General features: G+C 39.6%; 1 protein-coding gene across 2 annotated transcripts in view; it reads left to right on the top strand.

Annotated features, from left to right (window-relative positions):
• Positions 1–21,776, top strand: part of SMARCA1 (SNF2 related chromatin remodeling ATPase 1) — a 111,223-nt gene that overhangs the window by 74,094 nt on the left and 15,353 nt on the right. For both annotated transcript variants that reach the window (XM_072626491.1, XM_072626490.1), the window contains 4 exons: positions 5,183–5,305; positions 16,797–16,929; positions 19,865–19,983; positions 20,100–20,312. In XM_072626491.1, coding sequence (XP_072482592.1) covers positions 5,183–5,305; positions 16,797–16,929; positions 19,865–19,983; positions 20,100–20,312 — 588 coding nt within the window. The remainder of the gene's footprint in view (positions 1–5,182; positions 5,306–16,796; positions 16,930–19,864; positions 19,984–20,099; positions 20,313–21,776) is intronic.

The raw sequence follows: 21,776 nt of genomic DNA, 5'->3' as shown, positions 1-21,776 counted from the left end.
ATGCTGCCTAAAATGCCAGTGTGGGCTAAAGACAAAAAAAAAGCCCTTTGCCTCTGCCCACTCCATAGCTCTTCATCAAATGCTGCTTAGTTTGCTGCCTCGAAATCAAATCAAATCAAATCTTCTCTTCAAATCTTCTTCCACCAGATTTGGAGAGCATGTCCAGCATTTGGAGCTATTCTAAGAATTGAGGCAAATAACCAGGAAACATGCGGTCGAGATCTAAATGAAGTCGTTGGTCTCAAAATTGATGATGCTTTTTGTTGTAGGTCCTAGAATCCATTGCATTAAATATTCATTCTTCTAATCTCCTCTGTTTCATTAATTCAAGTAGGGTCTTTGATTATGTGGGATTTTTAAATAAGAATAAGCATTTCAGTTTGTGATTAAGTCTTTTCCATTATGCCAATTAGAATAATAATAGCTAGCATTTATATACCGCTTTAAAGTTTGCACAGCATCCTACAAATATGACGTCATTTTCTCCTCATGGCTGTCCTTGGAGATAGATGCTATTATCATTCCCCATTTTAAAGATGAAAAACTGGGGCAGGCAGAGAGTAAGTGACATGGCTAAGGAGTGACTGGGGGTGAGGGGGAAGGTTTCATGCTATTTACTGGAAACTTTTAAAGCCATAAGTACCGGATAGCTTGGCTTAAAATTGTAAATTAGGGAAACATCTTTACTCTTTGGGATTTACCTGCCAAGAAGTTTAATGAACAGGTTCATTATTTTAGATGTTTATATTTTCTTAAAAAGAATATATTCTATGCCCTTGGAAGATATTTTCTAGCCTTCCAATTTTGGCAGCTAGGTGGTGCAGTGGAGAGCATCCTTGGCTACTTAATTAGTGGGCAAGTCACTTAATCTCAGCCTGCCTCAGTTTCTTCACTCTTAAAATGAAAGGGTTATTTTAAATGACCTCCAGGGCCCTGTCTGGCTTTCAAATTCAGTGGTTTTATCATCCTGTGAAGGATTTGGTTATAGTGAGTGGAAAGGGGAGCACATCAGCAAGCCCACTAAAAAGGGAAGGAGCTGAGTATGTTAAGGTGACGGGGAGGAGACTGGGCTGGAAAGAGCCAGGGGAGCTAAAGAAGAGTGGGGAAGAAAAATGAAAGGAGCCTCCCAACTGGTCTCCAAAGCATCCTACATATAACTGCACCTAGATCATGTCACTCACTCACTCAGTAAACTTCACTGGCTTCCTGGCATTGGAAGCCCTTCACAACCTGACCCCTGCCCAGCTTTCTAGCTATGTTACCCATGATTTCTTTTTTCACAACTTAACCGATCTTAGAACTCTGGCTCCTTTGAGGCTCTGTCCATGCCCCATCTCTTCCTCTCCCCCTCCCCCCAAGCCACTGTGGCTTTCCCTCTCCCAAATGTTCCCATCTGGACGGAAAATTAGGGTCCCTCCCAGCTAAATCAGAAGCTCCTCAGGGCAGCCAGATAACTCAGACACTTTATAAATGCTGATTGACTGACTGACTGATTGATAAGACAATGATACTATGAAAGTACAATTTGGGGAAGATGAATCTGACATGCAGGTTGAATTGGGGAGGGAAAATGATTGAAACTTATTAATGCAGTAAAAACTAGGCAGAGTTGGTTTGGGGGGGATCAGGAAGATCCCTGCTCCGTGTACCAGGCATCTCTCTAAGCCTAGGAGTTTCAAACCAGGTGGAGGATCTACATTGCTAGAGGTATTTGCCTTTTAGGGGGTTCCCTATGCCAATGAAATCACAGGTTTTGCTCTCTACCTCCCCCCATCCCACCCCCAAGTGTATATAGACCATTTGCAGAGTGAAAAACTTGCATTTTATTGTGTTGGTGAAGGTGGCGGAGTGGTGTGAACACAGGATTCCCAGCTACTTTTCCCTATCCCTAAAGGGTTGGCAATTCTGGGCATAGGGTATTCTGAGTTCTCTCTCTGTAAGCAGGGGAGGATGGTTGCTCCCTTCCAGCAAGGGCTCTTAAGCTGGGGTCCTTGAACTGTGTTTAAAACAGTTGATAACTGAATTTCAAAACAATTGGTTTCCTTTGTAAATCCTACACATTTGATTTTATGCACTTAAAAGCATTTTTTGGAGAAGGGGCCCACAGGCTTCCCCAGATTGCCAAAAGAGTCCAGGACACAAAAAAGGATTGGGATTCCTTCCTTCAGGGCTCTAGGGGGTCGGGAATTACCCTTTGGTAGGTTGCCTTTCCAGGCATGAGCCCTATTCTTGAGCTAACTGCCAACCCTACAGAAGGGGACTTGGGACATTTTGATCCAACACCGAGGTATCCAATACCTCTTTCTCCCACGACCTGGGAGAATGGGTGGCATACCTCTTGGCCAGGAGAGAGCAGGGCAGACCACAGTTTCCTCATTGCCTTGCTGGCTTTCTTAGATGGGCCCAAGTGTCCAGTCCAGTCTAGCGACCAAAGCTCTGCATGTCCCACCCTCCCCTTTCTCCTGCCTTCACATCATGACATTCACAGCCATTACATCGTGAGCTGGCCTCCCTTGCTTTGAACTCATATCTGTGCTTCCTGTCCTTGTCTTCTGCTTTTACCTCTTCTCCTGACCTTGATAGACATTTGTTTCTTTCCTTTCTGCCTAGCTCTGCCATGCGATCTCATATCTCTATCACTGACCAAAACCATTGATTCGAATTTCTCAGCTATTATTCTATTTGAATGTGTGATGTTACAGGTTCTTTACTTTGTTTCTTTTCTATATAGGCAAGTTAGCTCTTTGTCCAAAGGAGTTTCATAGAGCAGCAGAACTTAACTGTGGAGGAGAGAGGGCCATCCCATAGGGACACCCTGAATTGCATCCTGCCATATCCTGCTTTTTTGGTTTTCGTTTTTGTTTGCATGTTTTTTGCTGGGGCTGGTAATTTTTTGTGGTTTTTGAACTTGGGCCCAGCTCTGTCCCAATAACTCGTACAATATGCCGGCATGCTTTTTCGATCCAGTCTTCCCCTACACATACCAATATCTTTATCCTAAGGTAAGAAATTGAGAATTTTCATCTTCTGAGTTATCTGTGCTGCATTCAACAAACCTGTATTACATTTTACCATGTTCAAGCTCTGAGCTCTCTGGGGGGGGGGAATAGGAAGCTGAATACACCAGTCTTTGTTCTTAAGAAGCTTTATAATCTAGTTAACTGCACCTCTATAAAATGAAGGGGCTAGACTCCATGGCCTCTCGGGGGTTTCTGGCTTTCTGCCTGTGATCCCAGAAGACAGACACATGAGTAGCTAGTTAAGATAAATTAGACTATGGTAAGTGGCATTTTAGGGGAACTGGAAAGGTTCTACAAAAGTGTTTGGATGGGAGGGGAGGTTACTTCTGCGAGTGGGGGGGAGGGAGAGGAACGAGGTGGTGGAGATAATGGAAAGCTTCATAGAGGAGGTAGTATCTAAGCTTGACGTCGAGGGCAAGTGAAGGTGAGTGAGGAAGGAAGGAAGGGGTCATACATTCCAGGTGTGAGCAAAAAACCTGGAGACCAGAAGGATGAGCTCAGACCAATGCATCAGTGAGCCACAGTCAGTACTGTGGGGGAAGGTGGGAAAGGTAGGTCAGAACTGGATCATGTCAAAGGGAAAATGTTTGCATTAGGCATTTTAGAGTAATATTTAAATTACCCATGAACACTTAGACGTACAGATTTGCTTTTTTTTTAAACAACAAATTGAGAAAGAGTATAGTTCTAATGTATCTTACACACAGCAGGTGCTTCTCTTAATTCTACTGTGTTACATTCAGCCTTTAAAGGTCAAGTGTTTTGTTCTCATGATTGTGTGCTAAGCTTAGGTGAGAGTGGTCACTTGGGTGTTAAATTAAAAAGGCCTTGTTTTCCAACTCCCCACATCTCCATCAAACCTGTATCACCCCTGGAAAGTGAGCAGTGTGATATTCGATGTCATTCACATATACAAGAATCCCATTACAAGGGGCTTACCTGGTACCCACAGGGAATGGCATTCTGTCTTCCTTAAGGATACCTTTTAGTTTTGAAGTTTTTTTTGACAGAAATCTTTTTATGATTTCATGGAGTGCCATCTTAAGTGATGTTCCTTTGTATTAGATGTAGGTATAATAAACCTAGCTGTCATAGACAGAGACGTAGAGGTGGGTTAATGACTTGTTATCATACATCAGACTATGTGTATGTGGCAACATGATGATTATCCCTACTGTGAGTGTGGTGCCCTCCTCCTCTTAGGAGTTTTGACCTCCCTAAGCTGAGATTTGCTGTCCTGTTTCTACCTCTGCCTCTGGCTTCTCCCCCATCAGAATTTGCCACTTGCTGTGTCTTCCTCCTGCCCCCCACCCCTACTCCCACCCTGTTTCTTCTGACTCGAATCACTGCTGCTTCTTGTCTCCACTGGCTACTGCCAGCCCTATCATCTCTTCTGTTCTCTGCCATCAGCATTGTGAATCCATGCCATGTCTACTGTCTCTTCCTCTCTCCCCTCTTCTCAACTTTTTTTTCTCTCTTGGCTCCTATCACTGCCCTCCTGTATTAAACTTTCAGGTTTAAAAAAATGGACTGGTTATAGACATCAGTGGCCAGGCAGAGTACCCTCTGCACTTGTGTGACTGACTTATCAGACACAAACCATTGGGTGTAGGCTTTGGGTTTCCAATTCTTGTCACCACAGACTGGGGTGGCAGGGGTCAGGTGTGGACTTTAATTTTTGAAGCTTATCTGGTAGTCTAGGGACTAATGCTGGATAGCTGAGGATGTCTTGTGTGATGGTAGTATGAGAGGGAGAGGGGAAGGTAATGCCCACTTTCCATGTTCTAGGATTTCTCCATTAGAGAGAGAGAGAGAGAGAGAGAGAGAGAGAGAGAGAGAGAGAGAGAGAGAATACCCTATATGTTATTATGTACATAGGAGACTAGGAGACTTAACTGATCACATGGCATACTCCAATCTGGGGCATAATGGGGTGGTCCAGATTAGGCTTTTAGTACAGTCACTATGTGGCACATTTAAAAAATGATTTTCATTACGAGAATTTCATGGCAGATGAAATGGCTCCTTTTGTAATAAATGTGGCAAAGGCTATCTCCATGTGTTTAGACTTTATGTTGTTCATTGTTTGCTGTGTGTCTAGAACCATAAGAAGAGTGCTCCCTAACAGTTTGCTTATTACTCTTTGCTGTGCTGATTTGTAGGTGCCAAGGAATCCTGAACTACCCAATTCAGCCCAGGCTCAAAAAGAGGAGCAGAAGAAGATCGATGAAGCTGAGCCTCACACAGCTGAGGAGACTGAGGAGAAAGAAAAACTTCTCACTCAAGTAAAAATTTCTGTATCTGATAGACTTGTAAACCCTTCCCCCAGACAGTCATGAGGCACACTAGACACACTTAGGAAAGAAAGCGATAATGGCAGAGCCCCTTTCCCTGACTCCGCAGGTGATGACAGGTCAGAGGCACCTTGCCAATATTCTTTTCTAGCAGACATCCTTGTATTTTTGAGCTGCCTGTCATCTGCTAGCAGTTATATTCCAGTTAAGGCCCTTCTTGGCCTAGCTTGACCCTGCACATCCCTCTGGAGAACATGGCCCCAGGCACAAAGCTCTATTGCTACCTAGTTTTCTAAACTCGAAGAAATCACTTCTCTGGGCCTTAGTTTCCTCATCTGTAAAACAATTGGGTTGGGCCTCTGAATCCTTTCAAGATTTTAAAGGACAAATCCTCTCCACCCTAGTGATTATAAAGGGATTCCAGTGGAATCTGAAACTTCTTTGACAACAACCATTTTTAAAAGAACCATTATATTTTCTTGTCTTTTTTGGGGTCATTTAATTATGCTGATAGAAAATTATTATTTTATTTTTTGATATTTAAATTGCTTATGCTAATTAATAATAATTGGTACCTCAAAACACACCCTAGTCATAGATCTTTATTTCTAGAATGATCTTGTAATTCTCAGAGGAAAACCTAGAAATCTTTTAGGAAGGCTTTGACTATGACTGTGGAGATTTCTAATGCAGTTGTTTATGCCTCACCTTTCTTCAGTTGGAAATGGAATTTTTTCTAAGGTGATCATTGATCAGTGAAAATTAAAAGTTCACAGTTATCAAATTGAGAACTTTTCCCATTAAACAAAATGACTATGCTTTGTATATTCCAAATAGTATAGTTGTAAAATAAATGACAGATAATTGGAAGCTGGACTTAAAGGGTTTTTGTAAAATAATAAGATGGTACCTCTTTAAAAAGAATTACATTTCACTGCTTCCTTCTGTCATTCCTATTGATGCCTTGTGGCAAAACGAAGCAAGCAAAAACATATAATATGTGGAACCGAGTCATGTACTGTCTGTATCATTCTGCCCCAGGACTCCCCCCCTTGGCCAGAGGAGGGAGCCATACATGTTTCTTCAGGATATTATGATTCCTCTGACTATGGTTGACTTCCTTTTAGTGATCATTTCATTTACATTGTTATTTTTGGTTTAGCTTCTTTCGATCTGCATCAGTTCATACAAATATTATATTTTTCTGAACTTGTATTCATCTTTTCTTACTACAGAACAATTTCTCATTATATTTTTACATGGGTTTTTTGTTTTTTACTTTAATCATTCACAAATCAATGAATACTCATCATTCTGTTTTATTATCATTATTATTTGCTCTCAGAAATATCTGTGCTTTGAATATTTTAGTATATCTCATTGGATCTTTGTTTCTGTCTTTGACTTTCTTAGGATATATGCCCAGCCTTGCTGGATCAAAGGGCATGGACAGTTTAATCATTTTTCTTGCATAGTTTCAAACTGGTATCTAAGACATTTGGGTCACTTCATGGCTCCACCAACATTGTGCATCAGTGTGCCCTCATTCCATAGCACTGACCACTTCCATATTTTGTCTTTTTTTCCCCACTTCACATAGTGTGAAGTAAAACCTCAGTTGTTTTAATTTGCATTTCTCTAATCATTAATGATTTAGAGACTACAGTTCTTCTTTTGATAACTGTTCATATCCTATGATTACTTAGCTATTGGGAAATGACTCTCATTATTATAGTACTTCAGTCAGCTCTTTATATTTTGGATATCAGCCTTTTATGGCCCCAAATCTATGTAAATATTTTCCTACTCTTGACTGTTTCTTTTCTAATTCTATCTTCATTGATTTCATTCATGTGAAAGTGTCTTAATTTTATGTAGTTAAAATTGCCCATTTTATCTTTTATGTTATGCTTAATCTCTTGTTTAGTTAAGAATTCTCCTCTAGTCTTTGGTGTGGAAGGTACCCAATCCTTTTCTTGTCTTCTGATTTTACTGTGGTATGGTTTTGAATATTCAGATAATACATCTACTTTGAGCTCATTGTGGCATTATGATTTAAGATGTGACTGTTTTCACTCTGATTTTCACCTTCCAGAGTTTTCCTAGCACCTCTTAACAAGAACAGAGTTTTCCCCAATTTATGTTCTTAAGATTATCAAATATTGTCCTTCTTTTCAGGCAGGTAGGTGGCACAGTGGATAGAATGTTGAGCTTGGAGTCAGGAAGACTTGAGTTCAAATGTGGCCTCAGATACTTAGTAGCTGTGTGACCCTGGGCAAGTCACTTAACCCTGTCTATCTCAGTTTCCTTATCTGTAAAAAGAACTGGAGAAGGAAATAGCAAATTGCTCCAGTATCTCTGCCAAAAAAAAAAAACCCGAACTAGGGTCTTGAAGAGTTGGACATGTCTGAAACGACTGAACAACAATTCCTTTTGAGGGTGTAAGCTTTATTTCATGTTTGTCTAGTCAATGCTACTAAGTTTTATTTCTGTTTTATAACCCATACTAACTAGTTTTTTTGTTATTGCATTTTCATTTACCTTGAGGCCTAAGAATGCTATTTATCCTTCATTTATTCTTTTTCTCTTTACTCCCTTTGAGATTCTAGAATTTTTGTTCTTACAACCAAATTTTGATGCTTGCTTGATTAGAAGGTCTCTCCTCAGTAATTTGATTGTCATGGAACTAAATCTGTAAATTTTAAGAATTGAGATTTTTATTATTTTGGCATGACCTGACCATGTGTTATGAATATCTCTTATATAAAGAGAATTTTGTTGTTATACTTATATACATCTTTTTTTAAAAATTTATTTATTTATTTAACTTTTAACATTCATTTTCACAAAATTTTGGGTTCCAAATTTTCTCCCCTTTTGTCCCCTCCCCCCACCCCAAAACACCGAGTGTTCTAATTGCCCCTGTCTGCCAATCTGCCCTCCCTCCCTCCCCACCCCTTCCCTTTGGAAGGCAAGCAATTCAATATAGGCCAAATCTGTGTAGTTTTGCAAATGACTTCCATAATAGTAGTGTTGTGTAAGAACTAATTATATTTCCCTCCATCCTATCCTGTCCCCCATTACTTCTGTTCTCTCTTTTGATCCTGTCCCTCCCCATGAGTGTTGACCTCAAATTGCTCCTCCTCCCCATGCTCTCCCTTCCATCATCCCCCCCCCCCCCGCTTATCTCCTTATCCCCCACTTTCCTGTATTGTAAGATAGGTTTTCATACCAAAATGAGTGTGCATTTTATTCCTTCCTTTAGTGGAATGTGATGAGAGTAAACTTCATGTTTTTCTCTCACCTCCCCTCTCTATCCCTCCACTAATAAGTCTTTTGCTTGCCTCTTTTATGAGAGATATTTTGCCCCATTCCATTTCTCCCTTTCTCCTCCCGATATATTTCTCTCTCACTGCTTGATTTCATTTTTTTAAAGATATGATCCCATCCTCTTCAATTCACTCTGTGCACTCTGTCTCTATGTGTGTGTGTGTGTGTGTGTGTGTGTGCATGTGCATGTGTGTGTGTGTAATCCCACCCAGTACCCAGATACTGAATAGTTTCAAGAGTTACAAATATTGTCTTTCCATGTAGGAATGTAAACAGTTCAACTTTAGTAAAGTCCCTTATGACTTCTCTTTCTGTTTACCTTTTCATGCTTCTCTTCATTCTTGTGTTTGAAAGTCAAATTTTCTTTTCAGCTCTGGTCTTTTCATCAAGAATGCTTGAAAGTCCTCTATTTCACTGAAAGACCAATTTTTCCCCTGAAGTATTATACTCAGTTTTGCTGGGTAGGTAATTCTTGGTTTTAGTCCTAGTTCCTTTGACTTCTGGAATATCCTATTCCACGCCCTTCGATCCCTTAATATGGAAGCTGCTAGATCTTGTGTTATCCTGATTGTATTTCCACAATACTTGAATTGTTTCTTTCTAGCTGCTTGCAACATTTTCTCCTTGACCTGGGAACTCTGGAATTTGGCCACAATGTTCCTAGGAGTTTCTCTTTTTGGATCTCTTTCGGGAGGTGATTTGTGGATTCCTTGAATACTTATTTTGCCCTCTGGTTCTAGAATCTCAGGGCAGTTTTCCTTGATAATTTCATGAAAGATGATGTCTAGGCTCTTTTTTTGATCATGGCTTTCAGGTAGTCCCATAATTTTTAAATTGTCTCTCCTAGATCTATTCTCCAGGTCAGTTGTTTTTCCAATGAGATATTTCACATTATCTTCCATTTTTTCATTCTTTTGGTTTTGTTTTGTGATTTCTTGGTTTCTCATAAAGTCATTAGCCTCCATCTGTGCCATTCTAGTTTTGAAAGAACTATTTTCTTCAGTGAGCTTTTGACTCTCCTTTTCCATTTGGCTAATTCTGCTTTTGAAAGCATTCTTCTCCTCATTGGCTTTTTGAACCTCTTTTGCCAATTGAGTTAGCCTATTTTTCAAGGTGTTATTTTCTTCAGCATTTTTTTGGGTCTCCTTTAGCAGGGTGTTTACTTGTTTTTCATGCTTTGCTTACATGTCACTCAATTCTCTTCCCAGTTTTTCCTTCACCTCTCTAACTTGATTTTCAAAATCCTTTTTGAGCTCTTCCATGGCCTGAGCCCATTGGGTGGGCTGGGATATAGAAGCCTTGATTTCTGTGTCTTTGCCTGATGGTAAGCATTGTTCTTCCTCATCAGAAAGGAAGGGAGGAAATGCCTGTTCACCAAGAAAGTAACCTTCTATAGTCTTATTTTTTTTCCCTTTTCTGGGCATTTTCCCAGCCAGTGACTTGACTTCTGAGTGTCCTCTCCACCCCCACCTCGCCTCCAGATCCGCTCAGCCAGCACTTGGGGTCTGAGATTCAAATGCTGCTTCCCAGCCTCAGGGCTTTGGGCGGGGGCAAGGCTGCTGTTCAGTGTGAGATTAAGTTCAGGTACTCAGGTCAGGGCAGGGCCAGCTCATGGGCTCCATTCCCTCAGGGGGTTTATGCAGAGATCTTCAACAGTGGATCCAGGCTCCTGCCTGCTTGGGGAGCCCTGGTCTGCTCCCACCTCCGCTGCTGCCTTCCGAGGGGGCCTGAGCTATGGGGGCACCCCACTCTCCTCTCGACCCGCCAAAGAGACCTTCTCACCGACCCTTGTCACCTGTGGGTGGAGGGACCCGCGCGGCTGCTGGAGATTCCGTCCCTGAAGCCTGCTCGGATCTGCTCCTTTCAGTGCTGCGCCGCTGGGGCAGGGTTGGGCTCTGCTCCGGGTCCGGGGCGCGAGGGACCTTTTGTGAGAGGTTTTCAGGCTCTCTAGAGCAGAAATCTCGTCCGCTCCGTTCTGTGGCTTCTGCTGCTCCAGAATTCGCCGGTGATTCTTTTCTCTATAGGTATTTTATGGGCAGTGGGTTCGGAGGTGTGCGTCTTTCTACTCTGTCATCTTGGCTCCGCCCCCTATTTATATACATCTTAATGGTGTCCTCCTGGTAGGTTATCTCCAAGATACTTTTTGCATTTTGTAGTTATTTTGAATGAAATTTCTCTTGTTATTGTTGCTTTCTGGTTTTGGATTCTACTGTCTAGAAATGGTGATGATTTTTGTGGATTTATTTTGTTTCTTGCAACCTTGGGGCTGCTCTCACTCATCCTATTTAATTTCTCAGCTGATTCTTAGGGCTTTCCTAAGCATGACAGCATATCATCTGCAAATAAGGATAGTTTTGTCTCTTCTTTACCTACGTTTATGTCTTTGAATTTGTTCTCTGTGTTACTGCTACAACCAACTGCTGCCCATAGAGCAGGCGATCCAGCCTAGCTGAATCAGCTGGGCACACTTCAGGAAAGACAGAAGGCAGCATATGCCAGGTAAGTCAAAACACCACTACCACCACTGCCACCTTGGCAACAGTCTCCACCCTGAGACTCTGATGTAGACAGCCTAGGACCCTGAGACCTGCAAGCCACCAGACCTTCTTCTAACCTAGTCCCCACAGCCATGGTTGAGGGGAAAAAATCACATATAAAATGGGCCCACCTTCCTCATGAACACCAGCAACAACTACCAACCAGTTGCCACCACTAGGAGCTCTGGGAGTGGCTACACCTCCCAGATGACCAGCCCTACTTCTAGCCCAGCCCTGGCAGCCATCCTTGGGATTGTCAAATGACTCAGCGTTAGAAACTGATTGGTTTTTGTCAGTGGTAATGACATCAAGGAAAAGGCGTTATCATCTGCTTTGTTATTGTCCCTTAAGGAACATGGGACCTACTTTTCTATCTGATTTCTATCCAAGATCTTCCTTAGGTGATGTCTACTCCATTACAGTACAGCTCTGTGAAGGCAGAGATTTGTCTGACTTTTCTATTTGTATCCCCAGCACTTAGCACAGTGTTCTGCATATATTAAGCATTTCATAAATACTTCCTTCTTTGCCATAGCTAGCCTTTCTAGAACTATGTCAAAAGATAGCAGAGAGAAGATGCATCTTTGCTTTATTCATGTTTTTATTGTAAAGCTTCTTGAGTTCCTCGATTTCAAAACATGCTAGTTCTTGGTTTTAAATAGATGCTTTAGATCACATTGAGTTTGTAACATAAATGATTGCTTTTTTGTCAAAGGTTTTTTTCTGTCCCTAATGAAATAGTGTGGTTTTGGGTATTGTTGTTTGTAAGATTAACTGCACTAATTGTTCTCCTGTTGTTGAACCAGCCTAGAGCCTTGGTGTGACTCCAACTTGGTTACAATGAATTATTTTCTGTATTTATGGATTGATTTTAAATTTTTTGCATCGATATTCATTACTGAAATTGACCTATCATTCTCTTTCTGTTCTTTGTCCCCTTTTTTTAATATATTAGGACCACATTTATCTCATAAAAAGAGTTTGGTTAGAGTTTTTTCTCTTTTAATTATAATTTTTATGGCATAGGTGTTAATTGCTCTTTAAATGTTTGATGGAATTTACTTATAAATCCATCTGGCCTAGGTTTCTCCTCCCAACCTCCCTTTGGCAGTTAACTTATGGCTTGTTTAATTTACTTTTCTGATATTAGATTAAGTTCTCTATTTCTTATTATGCTTGGTTATTTTATGTTCTTGTAGATTCTTAACAATTGAATAATCAGTTTTGTTGGCATGTAGTTATATGCCATAGTTCTTGATAATTTTTATTTCTTCCCTGATGTGAATTTACTTATTTCATTTTTGGGGTAATTTGTTTTCTCTCTCCCTTTTCTTTCTATCAGGTTAACAATTTACTGATCTTTTTTAGTCTCTCCCAAATGTTTTAGTTTCTCTGTATTTCTCTAAGTTTAAAGACTTCTTCTTTTATACTTGTTTTAGAGTTGCTCATTTATTTCCTAATCTTTTAAGCTGTATACTTTGTTCATCGATGATCTCTTTGTCTATTTTGTTAACATAAGTTTTCAGAAATAAACGATTTCATCTGAAGACCTGCTGCATTATCATCCTAAAAGTTTTGGCATGCTGTCCTATTGTTATTATCTTTAACATAATTACTTCTTGTTTTTATAATTTGGTTTTTTTGACCCAGTTCTTATTTAATATGTCATTATTTCATCTTCCTTTAGGCCTGTATCTTTTGTTCACATTTCCCTTATTTTTGCTCATTTTTTTGGGCATGGTCTGTAAAAGGAGGCAATTGTTATAGAAGCCTTTTTACATTTGTTTATGATTTTTAAAACTTGGTTTATATACATTTGCTATTGCTATTTTCATTGTCTACGGATGCCCTTAAGCATAATGCAGTTTCTCTGTTTGTCTCTCTTGACTTTTTCACTTTTTTATTGTTGCCTTATCTGAGATCATGATTGCAACTCCAGCTTTTTATAGTCGCCTGAAGCAGAATAGATTTTCTTCTATCCTTTCATTTTCAGCCTTTATGTGTCTATATTTTTAAAATGCCTTTTTTTTTGGTAGGGAGCAAATTTTTAGGTTTTGTTTTCTTATCACTTCCTCTATTTTATCTCTTTTGGGGAAAATTTAATCCATTCACATTTAGGGTTATAATTGTTAAGTTTTTATTTTCTTTCATTACCTTTGTATATATTTCATATAAATTTACATAGGTATAGATTAATTATGTATATGCATACATACATATGTATGTATAAAATTTACCTCTTAAGTCAGCACTTACATCTCTCCCATCTCTTTTACTATTACTAACCTGAACCCATTCTCTTCCTTGAGGCTTTCCTCCCTTTCATTACTTTTCCTAACCCTAAATTCTTTGAGTTTCCTTTGGTCTTTCTCTTTTGTTTAACCCTTCTCTTTCCCAACTCAGATAAGATTTCCCTATAAAATCCTCTTAGCCCCTACTCACCTCATCCATTCTTCTGTTTCAAAGATTTTCAATTTGCAAGGCCCCTTTCTGTGAATTGCTGTTTTACTTCCACTTGTGTTACTCCTTACCCCTTTTAGGCTTCTCTACTTCTGTGCCCACTTCAGCAAGATTCATTCATTTATGGAATCAATATTTGAATACCTACTTATGTATAAGGCTTTGTGCTGGGGAAATTCTCTTGTTATTAGAAGGGAGACTATGCCTTGAAGTGGTTTTTTTTTTATTTGTCATGTTTCATTGTACATTGCTAATGCACTTTTTAGTGAATTTTTAAAAATTACATTTGTCATTCTTCAAACTGAGTGCCCACAGGTGCTAAAGTCTAGTTTGAAAGTAGTCATTTTACAGCACATTAGAAACATTCACAGAAGTGAATCAAAACATTGCCATATTTATATCTTATTTTCATTTTTTCCCTGAACACAGAAAAATGAAGCCATGCTGTTATACTCTTAAAAATTCTGCTGGAGTTACCCAGTTGCTATATTATGAATGAAGATTGCTGAATGCATTTGAACAGAGCAAGCTTAAGTAGTAATATAGAGGCTAAGAGGTCTCCCCACCCCTCTCAGGAGTTGAATTTATTACCCTGAAAGGGAACTACATTTTTTTTTAAGAAAAAGGAGGAATAGGAAGGTGGACAGGGGGGAAGCACTAAGGTTTAAGATCATCTTAGATCTTTTCTAGCTTACTTGAGCTAGTCCATGGTGTTAGTTTTTTGGGGGGGAGAGGAAGAGGCTGAGTACAGGGATGTGCTACAGCCAGCTCCTATTGGTTGGTGGGCTGGAAAAAAAAAGGAGAGGGGAAGAGAGGGAAAATCTGACAATTTTCAGTGTCACCATTTATCTGTACCCTGGAAAAAAGTCACGGTTTGATTTATTGTTTTGTTAATTGTTTAGTCTAGAAAGTGATGGACAAAATGTTAATAACACAGGTTAAGCTTAAAAGTATGTCCTGGGGCTTATGGTTTTTTTTTTCTTTTTTCCCAGAGAGCCAGTTATTAAACATTTACTGTGACACCTCTGGATGATTGTATATGTAAAGTTTCTCCTCTGGTGACTTCTAAGACATGTTAATTAATACCCTGAAACAATTAAAACAGTTATAGTATGATATCTTTATTGAAGAAGTTATGGAGACAGTATGATATTTATACAAATTCAATTTTTGTATATCCTTTTAAGCACAGTTGATTTAGGTACAGTGGTTTGGAATAACATGTAGAGAGTGACAAAGGATTTTGGGGATAAATTCTACTCCATATTTTCCCCAGTGTTTGTTGGAGTAATCCATCCAAATCCTTAACATTTGAATGAAAACAAATGATTGTGGGTTTTTTTTTAATGTATCAACAAGTTCAAACTACTGACTGCAGTTTAGAAAAATGACTGACATTCAACGTCACTGGATTTCAATGAAAGAAATTTTTATCCAGAAATTCAAACTATAAAATGAAAGTTTGTGCATTTAAAAGACATTTTTGTAAACTTCTTGAGGACAGTGACCGTTTCATTTTTTTTTGTCTTTGTATTTCTAGTGCAATGCCTGGTGTGTAGTAGGAGCTTTAATTAATGCTTGTTGTGTATGTGAGCCCTGCTATATGAAAAGTATAAGGGCTTCTGGAAAGTCCAGACCTACTTCTACTTCTGCTAAGCCTTCATGCTTCCAAGGTTTTGTTTAGTGCTTCTCTAAGACATCCGGGCATATTCTCTACCTCTTCTGCATACTTAACCATTTCTGCCATAGCTAGATTAAGGAGAAAAAATATACTGGGCTCGAAACATTTAATTCCATGTTGATTGTCTGTTGTCTGGGTGTCAGTCCTCTGTCAGTATTTGTCTTCTGGGGGAAGCATCTCTTCCGTCACCTTTTTCTGTCATTAAAGGACAAGGAAAGGGATTATTGCATATAATATATAGACACTGCTGCTGCTGCTGCTGCTGCTGCTGCTGCTGATGATGATGATGATGGGAGGGTCTTTCATGTTCTCTCCCATTCTTGCTATGTTCTTCAGTCTAAGGTGGGAACATTTCTCCAGCATTTTAACTGAAGTTAAAAAATGATTTACTTAATGAGGGATTGTTTTTTAAAACAATAAATAGAATTCTGTAGTGGAAGGTGCATCTATATGAAAACTTAACACTGCTTGTTCTTGCTAAGTGTCTCTCTTTAATTTGCTTAAATGTAGTAATAAGAAGATACTATTTTCCTAACAGCCCATATTTCTGTAACTTCTTAAGGTTAGCAAAGCACTTTTCATCCATTATATCATTTGATCCTCACAACAACCCTGTGAAGGAGGTGCTATTATTCTGCCCAATTTACAGATGAGGAAAGATCCTTGGAGAGGTTAATTGATTTGCCCACACTTACACAGCTAGTAAATGTCCAAGGTCTGGTTCAAACCTTAGGTCTTCCTGACTGCATGTCCTATACTGTTGTCAACTATACATAGTTACATTTGATACTTACATTTTCTTGAAAATTCAGAGAAGTAACATTGATAACATTATCATTTTTGTTGTTTTTTCAGTTGTGTTCAACCCTTCACGATCCCATTTTGGGGTTTTCTTGGCAAAGGTAGTAGTGAGTGGTTTGCCATTTCTTTCTTCAGTTCATTTTACAAATGAGGAGCTGAGGCAAACTAGGCTAAGTGACTTGCCCAGGGTCACATAGCTTGTAAGTGTTTCGGGCTGGATTTGAACTCAGGTTTTTCCTCATTCCAACCCAGTGCTCTATTCACTTGTGCCAACTATCTGCCCATATAATTATCATTACCTTGACTATTCTTGTGCAGTATTTATTACTCTGTAATGATACTAGGTCTCTACATTTTTGTTTTTATAAATTTTCTATAAATAAAATTAATAAGCTTTAGAATGAAAAATTACAAAGTATCTCCAGATTTAGAATTGTAAATTAACTTTTAGTTGATCAGAAGGATTCCATTCTCTTAATAAAAGAGAAGAGTTATTTTTACAGTAACTCAAGTCTTGATTCAGGAATAAAACATTATCAGATTTCTTAATATTAAAAGTATATGACAGAAGGTGTTTTTAACAGTCTCCCATGTTATTAACAGTAATGTGCAAAAAACAGCAAGTCTGGTTTTGGTTTACTGTTAATAGTGATGTTTTTCTTTTGGCTTACAGGGATTCACAAACTGGAACAAACGAGATTTTAACCAGTTTATTAAAGCTAATGAGAAGTATGGGCGTGATGATATAGATAATATTGCCCGAGAGGTGGAGGGAAAATCGCCTGAGGAGGTCATCGAATATTCAGGTTTGTACATTAGTTTAAACAATGGCTCAGCTTAGTTTTATTCATTTCTTTTTATTTTTAATCTCTAATAGGATTTTGGCTTGTTTAAAGATCATTTTAACTTAAAGGTGTGAAACATACGAAAGTAGAATATTAAACTATTTCCCTCTGGATCATGTTAATTTATGTAAATGAATCTGATTTAGAATATTTTGACTGATACTTTTATTTTTAGTGCTTCTGTGACCTCATCAATGCGGGCTTCCCTCCAGCAGTGCAGATTGCAATCCATGGGCACTCTCTCCTCCAAGTCGTCCTGGGAGGACTCCAAAGGGAGTCCACCGAGTGTCCTGAGGGTGTTTCTTTAGATCTTTTAACACCATCTGGAGATGGATGGATGAATGGAGCATTGCTTAGCCCTTGCAGAAGGACTAGCCCACCTCCTTTTCTGGTGGACAGTTCTTTGTTGCTAATGAACTGCATGCTCACCATGAGTCTTTGCTTTGCCCTTTGGGTAACCTGTAAGGTAATTTCTTCAGAGACAAGGTTTTCCATAGTTTGCAGCCATGCAGTATCACTGCAGTAATACTGATGTTAAAAGATGGGCCTTTATTTCAGGGAGAAGCTTGGTATCATTAAAAGCTCTACACTAATTAGTTAATATAACCATGTAAAATTGTGTCACCTGCTAAATATTGAAAGCAAGAAATGCAACAAATTGTGCCCTGAAGTTTTACCCTTGGAGGTTAGTTTTAGTTAACTCTGAGGGTACAGGTGTGGACTAATGGGGGCCCAAGGACTCATATTTCTGGCTTGTGTCTTAATATACAATGAGTCAAGAATGTAAAACCTGGGACTTCAGATGTTACATATACAAAGGATGGATAATAAACAGGATGATTCTAATGCACAGAAGTAAATCTCACTGAGACTCTGAGCAATGGGACTCATATCTAGAATTTGACTCCAGAAGAACATATACCTTATTTAGAAGGTGTAGAATAGATGCAAGATATGGTGGAGTAGCCTTGTATATTAAGAACTTATGGGGGGAAATTTTGGAACCTGAGGGGAGGAACATGGTGAGGATCAGTGAGCATCAAATGGAAATAATGCTGCAAGGGTTTACTATAGACCACCTGGACAGAAGGAAAATTTAGATATAGGTTTGAGAAACAGATCAAGTGTGACACAGAAACATGATACTATAATAATGGGAAACTCCAACTGTCTGGGCATCTGATGGCTTTATCTGTCTGCCAAAAGCTGATCAGTTTGGAATTTGCCCTACTGGTAATTTCATCCTTCAAATGATGGAGGAAATAGTAAAAGCAATTTCTATTTTGGACTACGTTTTGACCAATGAGGAATGATAATAATGATCACTAACATTTATAAAACACTTTACAGATGTTATCTCATTTGATCCTCACAACAACCCTGGGATGTAGGTGCTGTTATAATCCCCATTTTTACAGTTGAAGAAACTGAGGCAAACAACTTAAATGACTTGCCCAGGGTCACACAGCTAGTTAATGTCTGAGGCCAAATTTGAGTATATGTTTTCCTGACCCCAATCTCAGCATTCTATTTCCTGAGTCACCTACCTGCCTCTAATAGCTTAATATTGTAAAGGGGCACCTAGCTTAAGATGGGTGGCCACCTTTCAGGAATGAATTTCTGAAGATCAGAGCAGAAATGATTCTCATTAGCTATCTGAATGCCTAGAGAACTCAGTGATAAACTTAGATTTTAAAAAGACTTAATTTTTTTAATCCAAAACCAAATACAGATTTTTAAAATTTCATTTTCACATTTAAAAGACTTAAATAAAAGATGGAAGTCAGGACAAATGATTGAGAATGAATTCAGAGGATTGATGTGGTCCTGTAGGAACACCCAAATCCAGAATCAGTTGGCGATGAATGATCTTTGGTTTTGGAAGGAGCGGCCATCCAAGATGAGGGAGGAGATGATCCCAAAGCCTCCAGCCACCTTTGGTGAGCTTCAGGCATGCCTGAGCAGAAGGAACTGGCAGATATGATTACTGCATTGCTTTTGATGGTCTCTGAAGGTTCCCAGAGAATAGGACTGAAGAAGTAAAAAGGCCTGATTTTTTTTAAAAAGGAAAAAGGTAGTGGCATCTGCAGACTCTAAACTAGTGAATTTGACTACTATTCTGGCAAAATTCTAGAACACATCATCAAGGGGATGGCTTGGGAGAAAGAGAAGCAGTGATCATAAAGAGCCAGCATGGATTCATCCCAAATAGGTTATAGCAAACTCCTCTCATTACCATTTTTGACAGGGTAACTAGGTCATAGGTCAGGGCCATACTGTGGTCACAGTGTATGCTTAGATTTCTGCATCTAGATGGTATGTGGATAGAGTTCTGGGGCTGGAAAAGGCAAGATTTGAGTTCAAATCTGGCCTCAGATTAGGGGTGTGACCCTGAGCAAGTCACTTTACCACTATCTGCCTCAGTTGCCTCAGTTGCCAAATGTACGTAATAATAGTATCTGCTTCCCAGGATTGTTGTGAAGATCAAATGAGATAATATGGTGGGATCACTCAGGTGTCTTCCAACTGTGAGATCCTGGGATTCTCAAATAATGAATTACTTTCATTATTTTCAATCATGAAAGATTCCATGCTGTTTTAAGGAAGGGGAATTTGTGAGGAAATTTCAAACTGCAAGTTATTTTCCATTATCTCTTGAGGAAGGAAAAAAAACACCTGTTGGAAGGCTCTCTACAGGTAAGTCTCAGATCCTGGGTAGTTCATAATCCATTATACCATCCACTCATGTAAGTAAAACACATATTCTTTTTACTCCATTAAATGCTCTCTCCTTTCCAGTCTGGTTAATGCCATCCAATCCAATTTGTCCACTTCTTGTGTGCACTTGGTGTGGGTGACAAGTTGTTATTAAAAAGTAAATACTTCTGTCTTTCAGCTGTGTTTTGGGAGCGTTGTAATGAGCTACAAGATATTGAAAGAATCATGGCTCAAATTGAACGAGGAGAAGCTAGAATTCAGCGACGGATCAGTATCAAGAAAGCCCTGGATGCCAAAGTAGTATTTTTCTCCTAACTTTGGAATCATTAGACTGCTAGTAATGAGACAGTGGTCAAACTTCTTTTGCCCTCATGCACCCAAGTAGACACAGTTGTTGTTTGTCTCATTTTCAGATCGCAAGATACAAGGCGCCATTTCATCAGCTGCGCATTCAGTATGGAACCAACAAAGGGAAGAACTACACCGAAGAGGAAGATAGATTCTTGATTTGTATGCTCCATAAAATGGGCTTTGACAAGGAAAATGTGTATGAAGAGTTACGGCAGTGTGTGCGCAATGCTCCTCAATTTCGATTTGATTGGTTTATCAAATCGAGAACTGCCATGGTATGTATTCAGAAAAACAAACTTGTTGCATTGACTGACTCCAGAGGTCTCTCTAGACATTGGAAGTTAGGGCATAATTAGGCAAAAAGTACATTTCTTTCCCATCCTTTTCTCAATATTGCCAGATGATATAAATGACTATAATTCAAAAAACATTTATTAAGTATGCTAGGCACCGTGCTAAGTTTTGGGAATACAAAGATGAGAATGAAACAGACTTTGCCCTCAAGGAACTTACATTTTATTTGGAGGGGGGAAGGAGGAAGGGCAGCATGTAACCAGGTTAGAAATACAAAAATATAAACCAAGTCAGTTCAGGAAGTGGACACGCTACCATAGGGCGGGGGGGGGGGGGGGGGGGGGAGGGCGGTCAGAAAAGGCTTCCTGTAAGAGGCTGCACTTTACCTGACTCAGGGAGTTAGGGATTCTGAGGGGTGCAGGTGTGAGGAAGGCATACATTTCAGACATGATGGACAGTTGTTATAAAGGCATGGAGGCAGGAGATGGAATGCCTTCTGGGGAAATAGGCCAGTGTGCAGGAACATAGAGCATGCCTGAGAGGCACATTACTATGTGAAATCAGTGGAGAAAGATAGATTGGAAGTAGATTGTGAAGGCCTTTAAGTGCCAAACAGATGAGTTGTATTTTATCCTAGTGGCAATGTGAAGCTTCCCAGCAGGGGGAGTAATATGGGCAAACCAGAGCTTTAGGAAAATCAGTTGGGCAGCTGTGGGAGAGAATGGTGGTTGAGGATGGCTCTGTGGTTGCCAGCTTGTATGACCTGAATGATAGTAGGGCCCCTTGACAGAAATGAGCTATTAAGCAAAGGGATGCGTTGAGGTGAGGAGGGGAGGAAGATAGTGGGTTTCATTTTGGACATGTTGAGTTTGAGATGTCTATAGAATGTTGCGGATGGACTGTGTAGAGATGATAAATGGATCCATGAGAACTGATGATAGTCATAATACCTGGTATTTATTTAGCACCATAGGACTTGCAAAGCACTTTACATACAGAAGGACAGATATCTAGTAAGTGTCGTTATTTATTCCCATTTTCCCAATGGGGAAACTGCAATTCAGACAGGCCTAGTGATTTCCATTGTCTCACAGTAAGTATCATGGCAAAGCAAGATTTGAGCCCCAATGTTGGTCCTCTGTAGCCAGCCTGGTGATGAATGCATCTCTTCTCTGTCAGGCCCTAGCTGGCCCTGCACTCCAAGCTTGGGGGGGGGGGGGGGGGGGAGGAAATCTGCTCCGAGCTGGCATTCTTACAGCATGATCTGTGAGAGCTCAGGGTCACCTCCACACAATGACTCAGGCGTCAGAGGCGGACTTTCATGGAGGTAGTGCATGAATAGTGGCCTCAGTTTGGATTTAACTGAGATTTCTCAGGCAAAAAAAATAATAACTAGAAGCCAACAACCCAAACAGTGATTCTATATAGCAGCTCCTAAAATGGGC

This window comes from Notamacropus eugenii, chromosome X (assembly GCF_028372415.1).
Source record: "Notamacropus eugenii isolate mMacEug1 chromosome X, mMacEug1.pri_v2, whole genome shotgun sequence".
Classification (NCBI taxonomy): Eukaryota; Metazoa; Chordata; class Mammalia; order Diprotodontia; family Macropodidae; genus Notamacropus; species Notamacropus eugenii.
Note: the sequence above shows the minus strand (reverse complement) of the source record. Positions and strands in the feature narration are given on the sequence as shown.